Below are 18480 nucleotides of genomic sequence, written 5' to 3' on the forward strand. Positions count from 1 at the left end.
TTAAGTGGTTAAGGCGCGCGCCATGTACGCAGGCGACCTGGGTTGGAATCCTGCGTGTCTGATTGGAACATGCGTAATGATTCACGGAATGATTTGGAACGTGGCGTAGAAAGCAGGTCAGGTGGGATGCATAAAACGCTGATTTATGCAATCAAATAAATGCTTGGACTTAAAGTTATGATGTCTGAGTTTTTGTCAACTAAAACTTTACTAAAATGGGTAGAATGACTAAAATGTGATAATACCAAAATGTGTTTAATCTAAAGACTAAGACTGAGACTAAGATTAAAAGTAGCTCTCAAAATTAACACTGGTTTACAGACACCTGCATGTATAGCTGTTAACCAGAGCTCTGTTAGTTATGCGTTAGTTAGTTTGATTACAATAAACAGACTATAATCCAACAAAAGGGTATGTGTTGTACTCTGTTCTAAAAACTCTTATGAGACACATATGAAGAGTTTTCTGCATACAACCCAAAGAATGTTTGATAAATTAAAACTGCTTCTCCCACATTTAATTCAGAAAATTCTATTTTTACAAGGCCTGATTACAGAATGTGTAAAGATAATATGCTGCACCAATTATAAAAACAAACTCTCCCAGAGGAATCAAATAAACTATGTAGATGCTTATCAAATTTTAAACATCATAATAATCATAATACCTGTGGAGGTATGTATGAACTTAAATGTCTTCACTTTTTTTGTTATAGTGCTATTTTTCTAAGATCTTTTGCTTTTATTTATTTTGGTAGCTAAAGCAAAATCAAATGCACTCATGGATAAAGAACCTATTGTATTAAAAACAGAATAAAGGGGATACAAGAGTAAGTGTCCTATTTCTCTGTCATTCAGATCCTGGGTGAAGCAGGCGTGAAGATGATGGGCACATACGCGGGTTACAACCCAAATGTCAACGCCGGCATCCTCAGTGCTTTCGCCACCGCAGCTTTCCGCTTCGGACACACCCTCATCAACCCAATCCTGTACAGGTTAGACGAGGACTTCCAGCCCATCCCTCAGGGACACATCTCTCTGCACCGCGCCTTCTTCTCTCCGTTCCGTATCGTGAACGAGGGCGGCATTGACCCGCTCCTCCGCGGGCTCTTTGGTGTCGCTGGTAAAATGCGTGTTTCCACACAGCTGCTGAACACCGAGCTGACAGAGAGGTTGTTCTCCATGGCCCACGCTGTGGCTCTGGACCTGGCTGCTATGAATATCCAGAGAGGGAGGGATCATGGGATACCACCTTACAACGATTACAGGACCTTCTGTAACCTGTCTTCAGCTCACACCTTTGATGACCTAAGGAATGAAATTAAGAACCCAGATGTCAGAGACAAACTACAGAGGTGATCATACATTCAAGATTATTGTTGATTTTTCTTTTTTTCACAACCTTGCTCATAAATGTACCAAGATAATCTTAGGCTTTATGAAGAATACATGGTTAGGTTTCTATCTTGATTCAAAAAATAAGAATCTTGCAGGATTTCAGTTCACATCATTAAGTGTTCCTCACTGTATTTCTATGTTGTAGGTTGTATGGAACTCCTCTGAACATTGACCTGTTCCCTGCACTGATGGTTGAAGACCTGGTGCCTGGCAGCAGACTGGGGCCAACCCTCATGTGTTTGCTGGCAGCTCAGTTTAGACGTCTGAGGGATGGAGACAGGTAGCTATCAAGATAAATGCATTAATCAGGATTAATTGCATGTTTCATTGTCCCTTTCAGCACACGCTGGCAACCACACTGATGAAAGATAAGTCCGCCACTGCTCCTTAATGTCTCATTTAAAAAACTCAAAGAGGCTTTAAAAATTGAATCCTACTTTCATGCAGCAGCTTGTAGAATCATGGCAACAACACTAGCGCCTTTTTAATGTCTTATGTAAGACATACTTTACAACCTTCAGACAAAGTCAGGTGAAACTGTTGATCATCGTCCATATTTTTTTACCCACATTTGATGATGTGAGTCATGTGAAACCTAGTGTCTGTGAAATCACCACTGTGAAGTTATCACGACATAAACTTTAAGAATTGTCTTGTGTGGGGGTTCAGAGGATTAGAATCATTATGAACTGTCTGTCTGTTTGTAAAATCAGTCAACAATTGACATTTTTCTAGATTCTGGCTGGCCTTGGAGGAGTGCAAAGACTAACCTGGATATATGAATATGGATATACAGTGCTTAACAAATTTATTAGACCACCACCCAAAGTAAGGTTTATGCCACAGCTGCCGTAAATTAACAGCTTTGGTAATTACCACAATCATTTTTTATCTTTCTGCAATGGTTAATACACCAATATGTAGAAGCTCTTTAACCCAAATGATATTTTTAATGCTAAAATATAATTATTATTGTTATCCATGAATTTTCAAATTTACTGATTTTCAACATAACTGAAAAAATAGTAAAGCGTATTATTATTTCTTGATTAATATGTCAAATTATAGTTATTTACTCGCATTCCTGAACAGAAAAATGAGTTTTAGTGATTGAATGTTATGCTTGATTCATTTCTGACATCTCAGAGAAGCCCAGTGAGCCGGCTCAAATTTGGGTATAAAAAGGTGAATTAAGTTTGAAATTCCTCATTCCTGTTCCAAATGATAAAACGTCGAAAGCTCACTAAAAATGAAAGAGTCCGCATTAAAGCACTTCACGGTGCTGCATGGTCTCTGAGACAAATATGCCAGGTGGTCTAATAAATTTGTTAAGCACTGTATATGGAGATACACTTGAGGACAAAATTATTATCCCCTCCATAAAAATTTCACTTTTTCTCAAATATTTCCCATGTGCTGTTAAACGGGGTGGGGAGTGTTTAAATTAGCTTTTTCCCAACATCCTAGTTTTACTTTGGATGCTGAAATTGTTTTACATTGCACACAGAAATGAAAATATTCCACAAAAACCAAGAACTACCAGGGTCAAAATTATTAGACCCCCTGGCTCTAATAGTCAGTCGTGTCTCCTTTTTTGCTGGAAAACAGCCTACAGTCATTTGTTGTAATTTTAACAAGTCTCTGACACGTCACCTGAGGAGTCCCAGCCCATTCTTCTTTGTCCAATCTCTCCAGCTCCTCTAGATTTGATGGCCTTCTTGCATTGACCTTCGTCTTCAGTTCACCCCACAGATTTTCAATTGGATTTAAGGCAGGGCTTTGTGCAGGCCACTCAATAATGCTCACTAGTCAGCGTCATCCCCACATCATAATCCTCCCACCACTATGTTTTACTGTGGGGACGGTGTTCTTTTGGTGATTCACCTCTCCCTTCTTTCTCCAAACATCGTTAATGTCTCTGTGGCCAAAGAGCTCTAGTTTAGATTCATCTGACTAAAGGACACACTTCTAGTATTCAAAATCCTTCTCCAGTTTGTCCTTAGCAGACTTCAGTCTAGCTTGAAGGTGTCTCTTCTGCAAAAGGGGAGTTTTTCTTGGTCTGCAACCTTGCAGTATATTCCTGTGCAGGGCTCTAGTGATCGTCTTCTTTGAGACTACAGTTCCTGACTTGACTAAGTCCTTTACTAGTATCTTGGCAGTTGTTCTGGGCTCTTTGGACACATCTTTCACTAGTTTTCTTTCCCGAGTCTTTAAAATCTTTCTCCTCCTACCTCTGTCAGCCTTTTTCTGGACTGTATGGCTCTCATTAAGTTTCTTGATTTTACTTCTCACTCCAGTTCTTGACTCTTGGAAACGCTGTGATAACTTTGTCGATCCTTCTCCTGCTTTTTGAGCATCAACAATTATTTTTTTCAGGACTAAACTGGTTTCTTTGTTTTTGGCATGGTGCCTTCTCCACCAACAGCTCAAACCCTTTCTGAGGCTTTTATACTGTGTGTAAACTGGGAAATAACCCTTGGCTTTATCTTGAGTTTACAAGCTCTGAGCTTTGCAGAGTTAAAGCACGTCATTGACCAACAGTGATTTTTGCTATGGCTTGTTTTCTGTGTGATAAGAAAAAAATCTAGCATCCCATCTAAAACAGGCATGTTTGGAAAAGCTGTGTGAAACACTCCCCACTCTGTTTAACAGCACTTGGGAAATAATTGAGAAAAACTGAAATTTTCATAGGGGGGCTAATAATTTTGTCCTCAAGTGCATAACCTTCAACATTATTTCTGTTAAGAGTCATGTAAAAAAAAAAGTCATGTAAAAAACATAGAACATCCTCAAAAGGTCTTTTTGATTCCCCTGAAAGCAGACATAAAACTGGATTTTACATGATCATCCTTTCGTCCACTTTCTTCAGGTTCTGGTATGAAAATCCAGGTGTGTTCACTCCTGCCCAGCTGACCCAGTTGAAGCAGGCCTCTCTGGCAAGGGTTCTGTGTGACAACGGTGACAATGTCACCCGCATCCAGCAAGATGTCTTCACCGTGGCAGAGCTGCCTCATGGCTACGGCAGCTGTGAGGATATCCCTCAGATTGACCTGAGAATGTGGCAGGACTGCTGTGAAGGTAAGAGGAGGTGTGGGGGTGGATGGGGTGGGGAAGAATGAGCTGTCCACTACATGCTCTGAAAATGTCTAGAAAGGCAGCTTCACAAGACATGACGTACAAAGAACTCCTTAACTCTTTCAACAGATTCTGAATTATAGACTGTTATATTTTGCCCTTTATCAAGAATAAACAAAAAGGTTCAGCAGTATATAAAGTTTTAGTAATGTCTGTGAATGGTTAATGTGTGTCAGTATCCAAGCTGCAGTGAAACTAGAGCCAAACTCTTCATACTTTGTTTCCCTTTCCTTAAGGGCAGCTTGGCTTTATCATAATCTCCTGTTACAAGCTGCAATTTAGCACATCCGTCTTTTTAAAAGAACAAATCTGTTCTTCAATTAACCTGGCAGCATTACTGTCTGCATGAGTCATGTCAAGAAGATGTCACTCAGCATGAATTAGCTTGTGTTAGTGTGAAATTTGGAAAGAAAACTTTCAGGCAGCAGCACCTTTGGTTTAGACTGTACTAATAAAAATCCCCAAGTCAATAAACTAGTAACTTCCTGTCCTCCTGCACTCATTACACAGCCAGGGTTTTGCTTTACAGACTGCTCTGCTTCTCTACTTCATCATTCGGGGAAGACACAATATTTTGTACATAGATGTAATGGGTCTATTATTTTTGCACTAAAATATCTACAGTAAAATCATTTAAAATTCCTGTGTTTTTTTTAACAAGGTCTTACATCTTCTAAAATATTTATAGAAATTCTTGATTTTCTAATAGTAATGAGACATGTTTTGTTATGGAGACTGCCATCGGTTGTGAGTTCAATCACTCAAACTCACCTCTGGGTCCCCTGGGTTACTTTTGTATGCCACTTTTCATCAGTTTTGCACAATTAGGACCCATTTTTGCCACTTTACTCATTTTTTTGCTAAATTTTAACCCATTTTCATCCCTTTTTACCAACATTTGTCTGCAATTTTAACACATTTTTGCCACTCTAAACCCATTTTTATCCATTTTAAATCCTTTACACCACTTTTTACAGTCTTTTTTGCCACTTCTAAACCAATTCTTACCACATCCGTATATTGTTGCCTCTGTTGAGCCATTATTGCCACGATCAACCCCTTTTTGTCACATTTTACACCCATTTTTGCCCATTTCAACCACATTTCACTGTTTGATATGCCCATTTGACCATTGATATGCCCATTTGACCAGTCCAACCTATTTCTGCCAATTTAAGCCTATTTATCTGCCTCAGTTAACCCATTTTTGCCAGTTTAAAGCACGTTTTCCCACTTTTAAATCCCATTTCAATTTTTGCCACTTTAAACCTATTTCTGCCACTTTTTATCCCCTTGTACCACCCTTTGTGCCTGTTTTTGCCTGTTTTTGCTCTTTTTGCCACTGTTATCAAATTTATGCCACTTCTAACCCATTTCTGCTACTTCTAAAATCCCATTTAACCACCTTAACCACCTCCTTTTTTTGGACATTTTTTTACTATTTTAATTCTGTTTTAAGAAAAGGGATTTACATTTTTTTTGATGACTTTATACTGTGGCACAAATGACTTAAAAAAGATATCTGTTGCTATGTAAAGAGTGGTTATTATTCAGGTTAAATATAAATATGGGTATCTAGCTAACCCTACAAAAGACCCTGATTTTCCTTACCTCCATATGGGCCCCCAGTTTGGCTGGGTCCCGGAAAGTCCTCCCATTTACCCCCCTTTATGGGCAGCACTGTCTGTTCATGACTACTCTTGATTGTCCATGGCTGTGTTCAACCACCTTCAGGTACAATGGGGGTCCCAGGTCTCTGGGACCTTTATTTTGGGGGTCACGGGCTGACAAGGTTGAGAACCCTTAATACACAAAAACCAATGGTTTGTTTGGCATAAATGCATGTAAAAATACACTTGAAGCAACACCAGAGCACATGTGCATCACCTCAAGGACTAATGTCACAGCAGGACCTTGAAAAACTTGTCCATGCATTTATCTTCAGTATCTTTACTGGTCTGCGTTAAAAGTCAGTCAGACAGCTGCAGCTGATCCGGAACGCTGCTCGAGTCCTCACTGCGACCAAAAGAGTGGACCATATCACTCCTGTCTTGAGGTCTCTGTACTGGCTCCCTGTCTCTCAGAGAATATACCATTAGCTTATAAAGCTCTGAGTGGTTTAGGCCCAAAATACATCAGAGACCCTCTGGTGCAGTATGAATCATCCAGACCACTCAGGTCTGCTCTGTGTCCTCAGAGTGAGAACGAAACATGGAGAATCAGTGTTCAGTTTCTATGCTTCGTATATCTAGAACAAACTCCCAGAAAACATCAGGGAATACCATAGCTGTTTCTCAAAGCCAAACGGCCACTTTTGAAGGATACTACATCATCGACTGCTGTCAGAGGACTGTTCCAATTTCGAGGATCCTCGAAATTTTTCCAAGGACTGAGTCCTTCAAACAGAGAATTTCCAAGGATGCAAATGTGTATCCTCTGCTCGCAGTAATTACCTACAATCCAAAGTGCATTGTTTTCCTTCTCTTAAAAAATGAATAAATAGTGTAATATCAGGAGAAAGCCAGGTCCTAGTGTGCTCAATACACTTTTAAAGGTCCTGTTTCCACCGATGACGTTGTCATCATTATTTCATATCATCAAAGTAAAGCTGGATGGGTAAAAGTAGTGCCATATGAAATGATTATATTATATGTTTAAATTAAATATGATTAAACAATAATATTATTTTATGACAGGGGTTTTCAAAGTGTGTGAGAGTGAGCCTCCCCTAAGAAGAACTTATTCATTCTTTGGACCCCCACCCACAAAAAGGATTGAAATTGAAAAAAAAAATTGAACATTTCAAACATTTATGTCTAATCTTTAAATATTAATAATATAATAAAGTATATTATAGTTTATATAATAAAGTATATTATAATATAATAATATACTAATCTATAATAATAAAGTCACAGTGCTGGGTGTCCATACTTGACATATGCAAATCTCAAACTGCAAGATAAACGTATGTGGCAGAAATCTTGGAATTAGAGTGTAAACTGATGAAAACGGTTCGTTGGGAATCTCTCCGAGATCTTCCCGAGACAAGATTTCGATGGAGCTAACAGGGAGCAAACTGATGAAGTCATCGCAATAAGATCTCCTGACTGGTTCGTCCATGCTGCCAGCAAAGCAGAACAGGCTGCCCCCACAAGGCCTTTTAGCAATTTAGCCATTTAGTAATATAGTAACACTTACCAAACAGTTACGTCTTGCTCTATCCTTCGCTGCTGCTGCTGGTTTTCTTCCCCCTCTCTCTCCAAACTATCAGCGTCAGACTCTGTCGTATGGACGTATATCAAAATTCGCCATATTTTACTCAGTTGGACTGGTTCATTCAAAGTTTACAAATGCTAGCATAGCAAATTAGCCACATGGGAGGGGGCAGGCACAAAACATTGAGTCCTGCTGCCGGCCAGCCTCCGGAAAATTGGCCAATCACAGAGGTCCGTGGAGGGGGTGGGTGGGGGGGTGGTAAAGAGGCAGCAGCGAAAATGAAGCGTTTCAGACGGAGGTTAAAATAAGGGTTTTTCAGGATGCCAGTGTGAGAAGCGAGGAGTTTTTTGAGCTGTAAACCATGTGAAGCTACTATGTGGGTATCGAGGGATGTATAAAGCCTTGAAAAAAAGGCATAATACCCCCACTTTAAACATTTTTAACATTAATTTATTTTGGATATTTTGGTTTGCAGTTGTCCTTAAACATCTGCCTTTCCCTCTTATTCAGTTATAATGCCGTTAAATACCCCTGTTCATATTTTTTGGGCCATTTTAAAACTTCTTTTTGTCTCTTTTTCCCCATTTTTTCCACTTTTATCCTATTTTTGCTCTTTTTCACCTTTTTGGCCATTTAAGCACCATTCATTATTAAATATCCCTGTTTTTCCCTCTTTTTTTTTTTTTGCTCATTTTTGCTTTTACCATTTTATGCAACTTTTTGTCCATTTAAGCTACCTTTTGCCATTAAATACCACTTGTTTCCTTTTCCCCCCATTTTTGCCTCTTCTTTTTGCCACTTTTTTCCATTTTTGCCCTTTTTCACAATTTTTTTGCCACTTTTTGCCCATTTAAACTACCCATTGCCATTAAATACCACTTGTTTCCTTTTTTTATTGCCCATTTTTGCCACTCTTGACTACTTTTTGCCCATTTTAGTCACTTTCCACTCATTTTTTGTCACTTCTCACCCATTTCTGCTACTTTCTGACCTTTTTTCCACTTTTTCTCCCCATTTTCAAGCCTTTTTTGCTTTTTTTTTTTTACCATTTTGCCACCTTTAACCTATTTTTATAGCTACTTCAAGCTGTTTTTGCCTCTTTTTACCTCTTAGATTGTGGCTCTTGCAAAGGTATTTCCAATAATTTTGCTCTTTGGTTGAGGGCTGAGTAACACTGCTTGATAACATAGTCCCTATAGTAACTATAAGTTTATCCATTTTGCTCCATGCACAGCAGAGGTTAGCAAAGCACATCCCCTTTTTTCAGGTTTATGGTTCCACACCTCCCCTGACGCTCTGTGGCGCCCCCAAGCAGAGGCCCGTCTCACACTTTGAAAACAACTGTATTATGATTATCTGATGATGTGATAGCTTATTAGACGGCACTGGGTAACACTTCGAAAGTTGTTTGTACCTGCTGCCATATATATGGGTGTGACCCTTCCTATGACGTAAGAACGCACACTCTGTTTTTGCTATGTCTGTTAAAGCACTTTGTAAACATCTGTTTATAAAGGTGCTATATAAATAAAGTTATTATTATTATTATTATTATTATTATTATTACTTGCTAGCCTGTTCCAAATGTGTGTTCAAGAGTTGCCAGGGAGACTGGCCTGGCCTACAAGGATCCTGATGCGGAAGGATCCTTCCCACAGAGGAAGGATGCTGGACTTTGGGAAACAGCTTGTCATTGCCATCCAAAGGTGTGCAACATATGAGCACATCTAAATAGCGAGTCTTTTTTCTAAATCGGTATAAAAAGGTCAACGTCACAAAAAGGAACCAAAAGGTTCAAATACCTTTCTTGTCTGATGATAAATAAGGTTTTCTGTGCATTTTTGCAACGCTAATGTAAATTAAAGGATAGAGGCACCAATAGCATGCTGTGGCAGACTTAATATGAATGCCTTCAGGTGTAATTACGGTCCAGCTTCATTACAGCACTGTTGCAGAAATGCCCTGTGAATAGGCTGATGTACTTCTTGTAATCAGCAGGGTAAGAGTCCGTGCTCTGGTGTCTGTCAGCATGAGATAGGAGATGTTGTTGTTTTGATAGTCTTTTAAAAACTGTTTTCTGCTGAATCAAAGGCTCTCTGAAGCTGAGCAGCCCGCTTTTAACTTTAACAGATAACACAGACACACAGCCGTCCTGACTGCAGGGTCTGATCCCATTCATGCGTCCTGTCCCTGGTTTATTGTCCACTCTCTCTCTGGGCTGTTTGCTGACACTCAGCAGGCCCCAGGTGTGCACCGGGGCGTGAGCTGTGCTCTGTGTTTGTGTCTCTTCTTCTGTTTGATGTGGTTACAGTGATGGCAGTGTGAGACTGACACATGGTAATACAAGAAGCCTTAGTCTCACATCAGCACTTTAAACTCAGAAGAAAGTGGCTTCAGCAGATGCTGTTTCCTGTTTATTTCATGTTTGCATGTGCATGGATGATTGCTGCAATTTAGTTTGTGTAAAAGGGAAGTATTTACCTTTTTCTCTTAAAGAATTTTCTTTATAAGAGATCATCAAGCGTCAAATGATTGGAACTGTGATCAAGAAAAGCCAGAAAGCAATCAATTCATATTTATTGTCTTGTAATGTTAGTGATTGGTTTCATTTACTGAGTTGTAGTGTTTTGAATCCAACAGACTGCAGAACTAAGGGTCAATTCAACGCCTTGTCCTACCACTTCAGAGGACGCAGATCAGCTGAGCACAGCTTCAAAGAGGACAGAGCAGACAGCGTTCAGGAGAATAGGTAACACAACATCACACGACAAATATTACTGCTGAAACGTTTAGAAAGCATGGGGTCAGTTTGTGGCTTTGATGTTATTATAAGGTTGCTTTTGAAACTGATTCAGAACTAGCTAATATGAATATAAAATGAATTTATGATCAAACCTAAGAAGCTCTAAAAAAAAAGATGATAATTACAGTAGTGGAATTTGTGTTTATACTTCTTGCATTGTGGTTTCAGCCCAGTAGAGGAGGCTACAAAGAGTCCTGCAAATGTTACTGTGACCTCAAGAAAAAGCACTGAACCCTCAATCAGCGACTTCCAAGACTTTGTGTCCGACATGCAGAAGACCATCACAAGTTTACGAAAGCAGGTGAGTGTTTAAATCTACACCCAAACAAAGAGAATTTAATCTCTGCACGTTTGTTTCCTTTGTTTGTTGCCAAAGTCCTCAGGGAGACATTTTTCCATGGCTTGTTATCTCAGCTCTATTCAACACATTTGTGTTTGTAAATACTGTCAGAATGCAGAGAGACAGTCTCTGGTGCTTAGCCATCCATCCATTATCTATACTGCCTGTCTCGTTGGGCTGCCAGGTTAATCGCAGGGCTTATATACAGAGACACCAACTAGTCACGCTGAAACTTATACCTACAGAGATGATATAGAGACCAGGGAATCTAGTGAGCATGTTTTAGGACTGTGGAAGAAAGTCATTGTTTGGATGGAGTGACATATGTATTGACTGGTTTAGGATGGTAATAACTCAGGTGACGGGGTACTTTCCAAAAAACTAGACAACCAGTTCCTAGAAATGCCTCTTATAGGTTTAGGATCACATGACTATGTGATCCTGATGATCTGCTAAAGGCAGATGTGGGGAGGAACTGCTGAACACAGGTTAGGAAACAATGGGAACTGAGGGAAGTTTGTATTTTTAAGCAATGGTTGGACCTGAACACTGCAAGTATCATGAATTTCTGCATTCACTGGGCACTTAGATCCCTACACTTTACAAAAAAAGGGGATTTTTATAATTTTTTATAACCAAAAACATAACTATTTTTATGACCGGTTTGCCTGGAGGCAATCGATACATCACAAGCGATGAATTTCTGTAGACCTCCTAATACTCTGTTATTCAGATGAAGACATGTGGAGGGCAGGAAGAGATCAGTTCAGCTCAGCTCAGTAATAAGAGCTGCTTCTTTGTGGCTGCCGCTGTGCAAAGCTCATCAGTTCAGTACCAGTTTGGTTTTTCAAATCTGGATTAATTAACAACAGAAACAGAAGAAGGAAACTGACTCTCGAGGTCCAGTGGTTCGTAGAAAAGAGCCAGCACGCAAAACCAGGTTGTTCATGTGTGGCACATCATTACTTGGTCACTTACCCCACAAGGTTCATTTGCTTAGTAGTATAGCAGCGTTTCAGTTGAAAGAATGTTTTTGACATAGCGAGGAAAAGCTGTTAAAAGGGCATAGGTAACCCTCTAGCTTAGGACAAGACTCATCAAGACTCGTGTCTTCCTTCATCTGGTTCAACATGTACTAGGAGGTCTTCAGGACAACGTTTTTATTTTTTATTATTATTATTATTATTTTTGGACTTCCATGCATGTATTTTAAGAGGACAACAGTTGATATAGTAAGATCTGGGAGATTATGGGCTTAGCACGGCCGGGGGGGGTTAACGCAAGTAAATTTAATTGAACCATATGAAAAATATTACTTGTAAGTGGAGAAATTATAGTTCAAAAATACATTAAAATGGATAGATATTTGTAAAAATGACGCACCATTTGTTGCTTGGCTGGCCGGTTAAGGAGGGCCCTGTGTAATATTTTTTCTGGGGGCCCTAAATCCCTAGCTACACCCCTGGGGATGGTGAGAGAGTGAGAAATTACAAGCTGAAAAGGAGCAACAGGCAGTGCATAGGACACAACCTAAGTCACTTGTGATGTTGATCTCCCCCATGCCATCCCGGGCAAATCAACAAACCCATAGGGAATATCTTCTTACCCTCACTTATGACTGATGAATGTAAGGAAATTGTTTTTTTTACTGCATGTTCTTCCTTGCGCTTGGTGTAGGAGGGGATGAGTATCAGTTTTGCTGGTGTTTTGATAACATTGCTTTTATAAATTGTTTGCTGTCTGAAGCAGATCTGCTGTTGAAATTAATCACAATAAAATAAAATAATTGAAAAAAAGAAAATATCTTCTTTTTTTTTTTCCTTTTTAAATGTAGGGATCGTGGCTAGTGAATGTAATTACTTTCTCACAATGATTGCAGTGTGCAGATCCATTTAGAGAAATATATACTGTCTTCTGTTCCCACTGGTTCCTAATCAAAGTTCTTTGCTTCCTGCCCCACATCTGACATTTGCAAGTCACTGGGATTACACAACTACAAACAGCTCATTAATAATTAATCTATCTCAGAAATTATTTTAAAATACATCAGAACTTCTCCAGCAGCACCACTATAGATTATCCTTTCTGTGAATTCATCAAAAACTTGAACCATTTAGTTTCCCCAGCATTCATCTGTAAAGCACAAATATTTACCATGTGAGTAAGTTTAACTGGACTCCTAAAGGAAGTCTTGCTTGTTTCAAAAGGTATTTCCAGGATATTGTCATATAACCTGATTACTCACATTTTCTAAGAAATCAACACACAGATTAATTATACTTAACAGTTTGTTTCTTTTTTCCTATGTATTATTTTCTTATGTGTGTGTGTCCCTTTTTTGGACAAGGATATCAGCATATCCAGATTGAAAACATTTGAATAATGTTGATTTTCTTTTTTCTGTGCAGATTAAAAGACTGGAGGCCCGTCTGAGTAAGACTGACTGCACTGACAGTGAGGGACGAGAGCGGACAGATGGAGAGCGGTGGAAAAAAGACTCCTGCACCACATGTGAATGCAGAGTATGTCCAACACATAAATCAATAAGCACTTGAATGGTTTATACAACACATAAACTTACACAGTGTTTAATCCGCTCATTTCTCTCTTTGAGACTTTCTCACTGAACACAACTTGTCCATCACAACTATTCATACTTGAATTATCTGCCCAGTTTAAATGTCCCAGTTCCTCTTTGTCTGGCTCTAATAGTTTCACCTCCTCCTCCTGGCACCGCTGCCTCCTCACTGTGTCTGCTAGCCACTTTTCTGCCTTTTAACCTTTATCTCTCTCTTTGTTGATACCAGCTGCTGGCAGAGGTGATGCTAGTTCTCTGCCAAACCTCCTCAGATCCTTTTTGCCCTCTCCTTCCCTCCCACATCTGATAACACACCTGCCTGGTACTTTTTTCTGTCGTTCTTTCCTCACAGCTATCTTTCCTCCTTCCCTGCTGGCCTGTTATGAGAAAATTGTCGCAATTACTAAAATTAGGCAGACAGAAGTACAGTCTGTTGGTCTAAAACAAAGCACTTCATTGTTGTGTTCGTCTCATCAGCAGGCGGCATGATAAAAGCTTGTTGTGGGGGGAAAAGCCTCTTTGTCTCTCTGTAGAAGAGAAAAACTGACAAGCTCCCGCCCACACATGTTGAATGAAATAGTGGATTTAGGTATGTTAGAAAGGTTCAAATCATGCTCTTTTGAGGTGCAGCAGCTAGATTCTGTTTCATCCTGCTCTCATGTAGATTCAGCTGCACATATGCATGTTTTCTTTCACTTAAATAAACCCAGAGAGATCAGTGAAGTCAAGTAATATGGACCTTATAAAGATTTCACTTAATAATACTACTAACACCTATTTTCAGTCACTTTTCTATCTGTAGAAAATTATTTGATCTATCTGTGGTTATTTCTGATCTGCTAGAAATTCCCTAGTATTCTTTTATTTTTTTAAATGTAAAATGGAGTGATTGTGAACACAGTGATTGTCAGGCATGTGCCAGTGTGGGTCAAACCATATACCATGGGGGAGAATCAGGGGGTTTTAGGGTGATTAAATTTAATTAATTTACAAAATATAAACTCCACTTCATAAACGTAGGTCCTTACACTCCAGACGCAAATTTTCCGTGCAAATTATTCACACAAAATATTTATTTTGGAACCTGTAGCGAATCAATGCAGGCTTCCACACCTGCAACACCATTTCGCAGTGCGACATTGCTGCAGATATTTTTTCAAAGTTTCGCTCCGACGAGCACACATGGTGGTGGTGCCAATTTTTAAGGCAGACAGAGGAACAAAAATGTCCTCCTCTCTAACACCACCGGATATTTGTCCTCTACTCATATCTGTCTGTAGTCAGTGCTTGTGTTTTAGCCTCATGTAGCCTGGTAGAGAGGGAGACAGGCAGCAGGCAGCCTGACATGTCCACATGAGCGCAAATGCGCTACTCGCACAACTGGAGCTGTTTCTAAACTAACGGGACTTTATTCCAGTGAAATATTTTCCAACATAGTCTCCTGTGACCTCAGACATACGACTTATAAATGCTGCGGATCAACCAGCTCACTGAAATTTCTCCTCTGACCAGTATGGAACACACACAGGTGAGCCAGTCTGTGCACTGCGGGTGAGTTAACTCCTGTCACAGCGACCCTCAGCTGTGCCCTATTACTCTTACTGATCATATTTGCCATATAATGAATGAAAAGTCAGTCCCTCCTCTGTCAAACTTGGCTGCCACAGTGAATGAAACAGTGAAACTAAATGGCTCTGACCTCCTGGCTGTGCGTAAAAGTGCCGCATTACGTACAGAGTGAAGGACGGAGAGGGAGAAACCTTTTATCTCCCGCTCCAATAAATATCACTGTTTTTTAGAGGACAGAGAAAACACACCGCAGACGTTCGCAGCATGAATGTGATTTTGACTATCAATGTTACATCCACTCTGATCTACCAGGATTATCTTCTTTCTCTCCTCCTCTCTTCAGGACGCTCAGGTGACTTGTTTTGTGGAGTCCTGTCAACCAGCGGATTGTAAACGGCCCGTCAAGCTTAAAGGTTCCTGCTGCCCGGTTTGCCTCCAACATGCACATGCTGCAAAGGAACAAAAAACAGAAACCCGCCATGGATAACCCTCAGGATCCCAGACAAACACGTTGGCTGATCGACAACCACACTCAGACATCCAGAGAGGATGAGACTCATGAAGGTGTGCTCATCCACAGCCACCGACAGCCTCCACAGACACAGCAGCCTCACTTCTTGTTTTGTTTTGTATTTTCTGCGTTGATCAGGGGAGGGGGGGGGTTATTTTCTTGTTGGATCGTTGCCTGAAGGCCTGGTTTGATCGTCAAACAGCTGCCAATCACTAAGTGGATTTCTGTCTGAACCATGGGGTTGGACTGACTCATGACCACGCAGACTTTAAACAAGAGGAACGAACCTCTGCGTTCTCCGAGTCGAGGCTCCTGAAGTCAAACAGCCACCTTGTTCGCTCTCCTGCGACTTACACTTGGTGACGAATGTGGGGCCACACGCCGTCAACAAGCAGGAAAGGGAAGTATACTGACAGGCGGCAGCCATTTTGTTGTCTCACAAAATTCTCAGGTTAGAGATGCCGAAAACTGGTGCTATTTTCCCCTTTTTATTCTGAATTAATCACTAAATACAAACCTTTAAAGTATTGTCTTTTGTATGCAAAGCAACCTATATACACTCAGTATATGCCTTTATGATAAATCACAACTGAGAGGATGGTTTCCTTCAAAGAAAAGACTTCATGAATAGATTTACTTCATCTTTTAATCCAAGGTGCTTAATGTCATGTTATGAAAATGTATTTTGTTTTTTTTTTCATCCCTTTTTGTATAAAAATGCTTACATATGAAGATAATGTGAAGCCCTACAAAAATGTTTGTAATGCAAAAGAGATGTCTACTGATTACCGCTCCTCTCTCCACGGACGACTCTTCAGTTCACTCATGTTTCGTCTCTGCTGGCTTGTCCTGAACTTGAGTGAGGCGGAGCTGTGCAGCGCTCCCCGTTGCAGGACACTCAAACCAGCTCTTGCACTGTGTGTGCTCCTTTTCCACATTTCATTTTGCTTTCAGAAAGCAGTGAAAGAAAGAATCATTGAATTTACCACTGTAATGTTGCAAACTTTGACCCCTATTTTCCTCAGTCTTGTAAAGCCAAATGTATGATTAAGGTCCTTCAAAAATCTTTTGTTTTCTTTGAAACTGTGTATAAATGTTGTAATGAGGTCAAGATTATACGGTGGCCTATAAGGTCAACTGCAAAAACATTTCCTTTTGTGAGAAAACATTTTATGAAACACAATTAGTGAAACATAAAAAAAAATGTTTCACAAAATGTTGTTACTAAATATTTTTGTTTGATGAAATGATCTTTGCAAATGTTTTTGCATTTCTTGTTTTATTTCATCAAAGGATTCAGCATTACTAAAAGGTGACATATTATGCAAAAATTACTTTTTCAGGCTTTTCTAACAAAAATATGTGCCCCTAGTCTGTCCTCAATCCCCTCAAGTACCAGGAAAACCCATTCCCTCCCCCCTCTCATTCTCCACCTTCCATAAAATGTATGCTGAAACTCATGATGTCATGTGGTGAGTTAGCCCCGCCCCAGGTTCAGTTGACCCTTCCCTCTTGGAAGACAGTTCGGCCGTCCGTTTGCCGCATCCACTTCCTGAGAGGGGCGGAGTCAGACAGCTCATTAACATTTAAAGCCACAGACACAGAAACAGCTCATTCTGAGCAGGGCTGAAACAGAGGGGTTTTTAGACATGCAAAAATCCAGTACTGGAGGGTTTTTTTCTTCTGCAACAAACTTCACAGACATGTTTTGGGGACCGCTGAGACCAATATAAAGTTGTCTTAAAAGGGTAAAATATGTCCCCTTTAATATCTTTCTGTTTCTTGAAATTGTTTTGGTATCAGGACTTTTTTTTTTTTTTTGTTTTTCTTCTTTCACAAAATGTTTTGTTTTCCCCCTAAGTGTTTTCAAGCTTCATGTTTTGGCATTTAATGAAATGTGTTTCATATCACAAAAAGTTTTTTTTCCTCCATGACAAATTTTCAATTTCTGAAATGTTGTTTGTGTTTCATTAACTGTTTTGGGGCTCATGGGATGTTTTAAATTTTTTTGCATTTCATGATTTTTTTGTATTTGATGAAATGTTTTTTGCATTTCATGATTTTTTTCATCTAATGAAATGTTTTTTTTGCATTTCATAAAATATTTGTTTTGCATTTTATTTTTATTTTGCATTTCATGAAATGTTTTTTGCATTTCATTTCTTTTGCATTTAATGAAATGGGTTTAGCATTTCTTTTTTTTTTTGTTTGCATTTTATGAAATCTTTCCTACATTTCACAAAATGTCATGTTCCATAAAATGCTTTTGTGTTTCATGAAACGGTTTTGCCCTCATACATTTTTTTGCGTATCATTAAATGCTTTCCTTTTTTTACAAAAGGTTGTTGTCTCATAAAATATTTGCGCTGAACTGTTTTTGCAGTTGAACTTTTTGGCCACCATATGATTCAGCCTTTGGCTCTGCTCCACCACAGCAGTATTGTCCTCCTGGCGTGCTCATAGATTTTGGTTTTGATTCCTGTCACATCTTTGTTATTCAGGACGCACACAGCTGAAGGACTGTTACTGTAACTGTTCACTGTTGTTCTCTCTAGCTTTAGTTTAAACAAGGACACTCTCATGTGCATTCCTTTATTCAGGATCCACTTTTACTCTAAAATTTCCCTCTTGGTTTTTGCTGGGTTTGGATTTTTCCAAGCAGTTTAGGAATGCTCTCGGTGCTCATGTTAAAGATTGTGAGAGCGGGATGACGTCTTTCAGCAGAGCATGTGTGCAGATCTCTGACCCTCATTCCGCTGTAATAGAAGCCATATGAGAGGGGGAGTGAGGGTAATGCAGGGGGAGGGGTGCTGATGATCAGGATACAGTGTCAATCAAGGCTCGACTCCACCATCCTGCTGTTGTGAGGCAGATTTCCCCCCCTTCACATAGACAAATGCCATTCATTACAGCCGCGCAGCAGCTCGC

At 39.7% G+C, this 18480-nt stretch overlaps 1 protein-coding gene across 3 annotated transcripts in view; it reads left to right on the forward strand.

Annotated features, from left to right (window-relative positions):
- LOC121526329 (peroxidasin) overlaps positions 1–17670 on the forward strand; it is a 133870-nt gene extending 116200 nt beyond the window's left edge. For all 3 annotated transcript variants that reach the window (XM_041812871.1, XM_041812872.1, XM_041812873.1), the window contains 7 exons: positions 858–1354; positions 1543–1677; positions 4267–4475; positions 10392–10500; positions 10723–10855; positions 13303–13416; positions 15385–17670. In XM_041812871.1, coding sequence (XP_041668805.1) covers positions 858–1354; positions 1543–1677; positions 4267–4475; positions 10392–10500; positions 10723–10855; positions 13303–13416; positions 15385–15528 — 1341 coding nt within the window. In that variant the 3' untranslated portion in view covers positions 15529–17670. The remainder of the gene's footprint in view (positions 1–857; positions 1355–1542; positions 1678–4266; positions 4476–10391; positions 10501–10722; positions 10856–13302; positions 13417–15384) is intronic.
- Positions 17671–18480: the final 810 nt, after the last annotated feature.

Source organism: Cheilinus undulatus, linkage group 18, assembly GCF_018320785.1.
Source record: "Cheilinus undulatus linkage group 18, ASM1832078v1, whole genome shotgun sequence".
Lineage (NCBI taxonomy): Eukaryota > Metazoa > Chordata > Actinopteri > Labriformes > Labridae > Cheilinus > Cheilinus undulatus.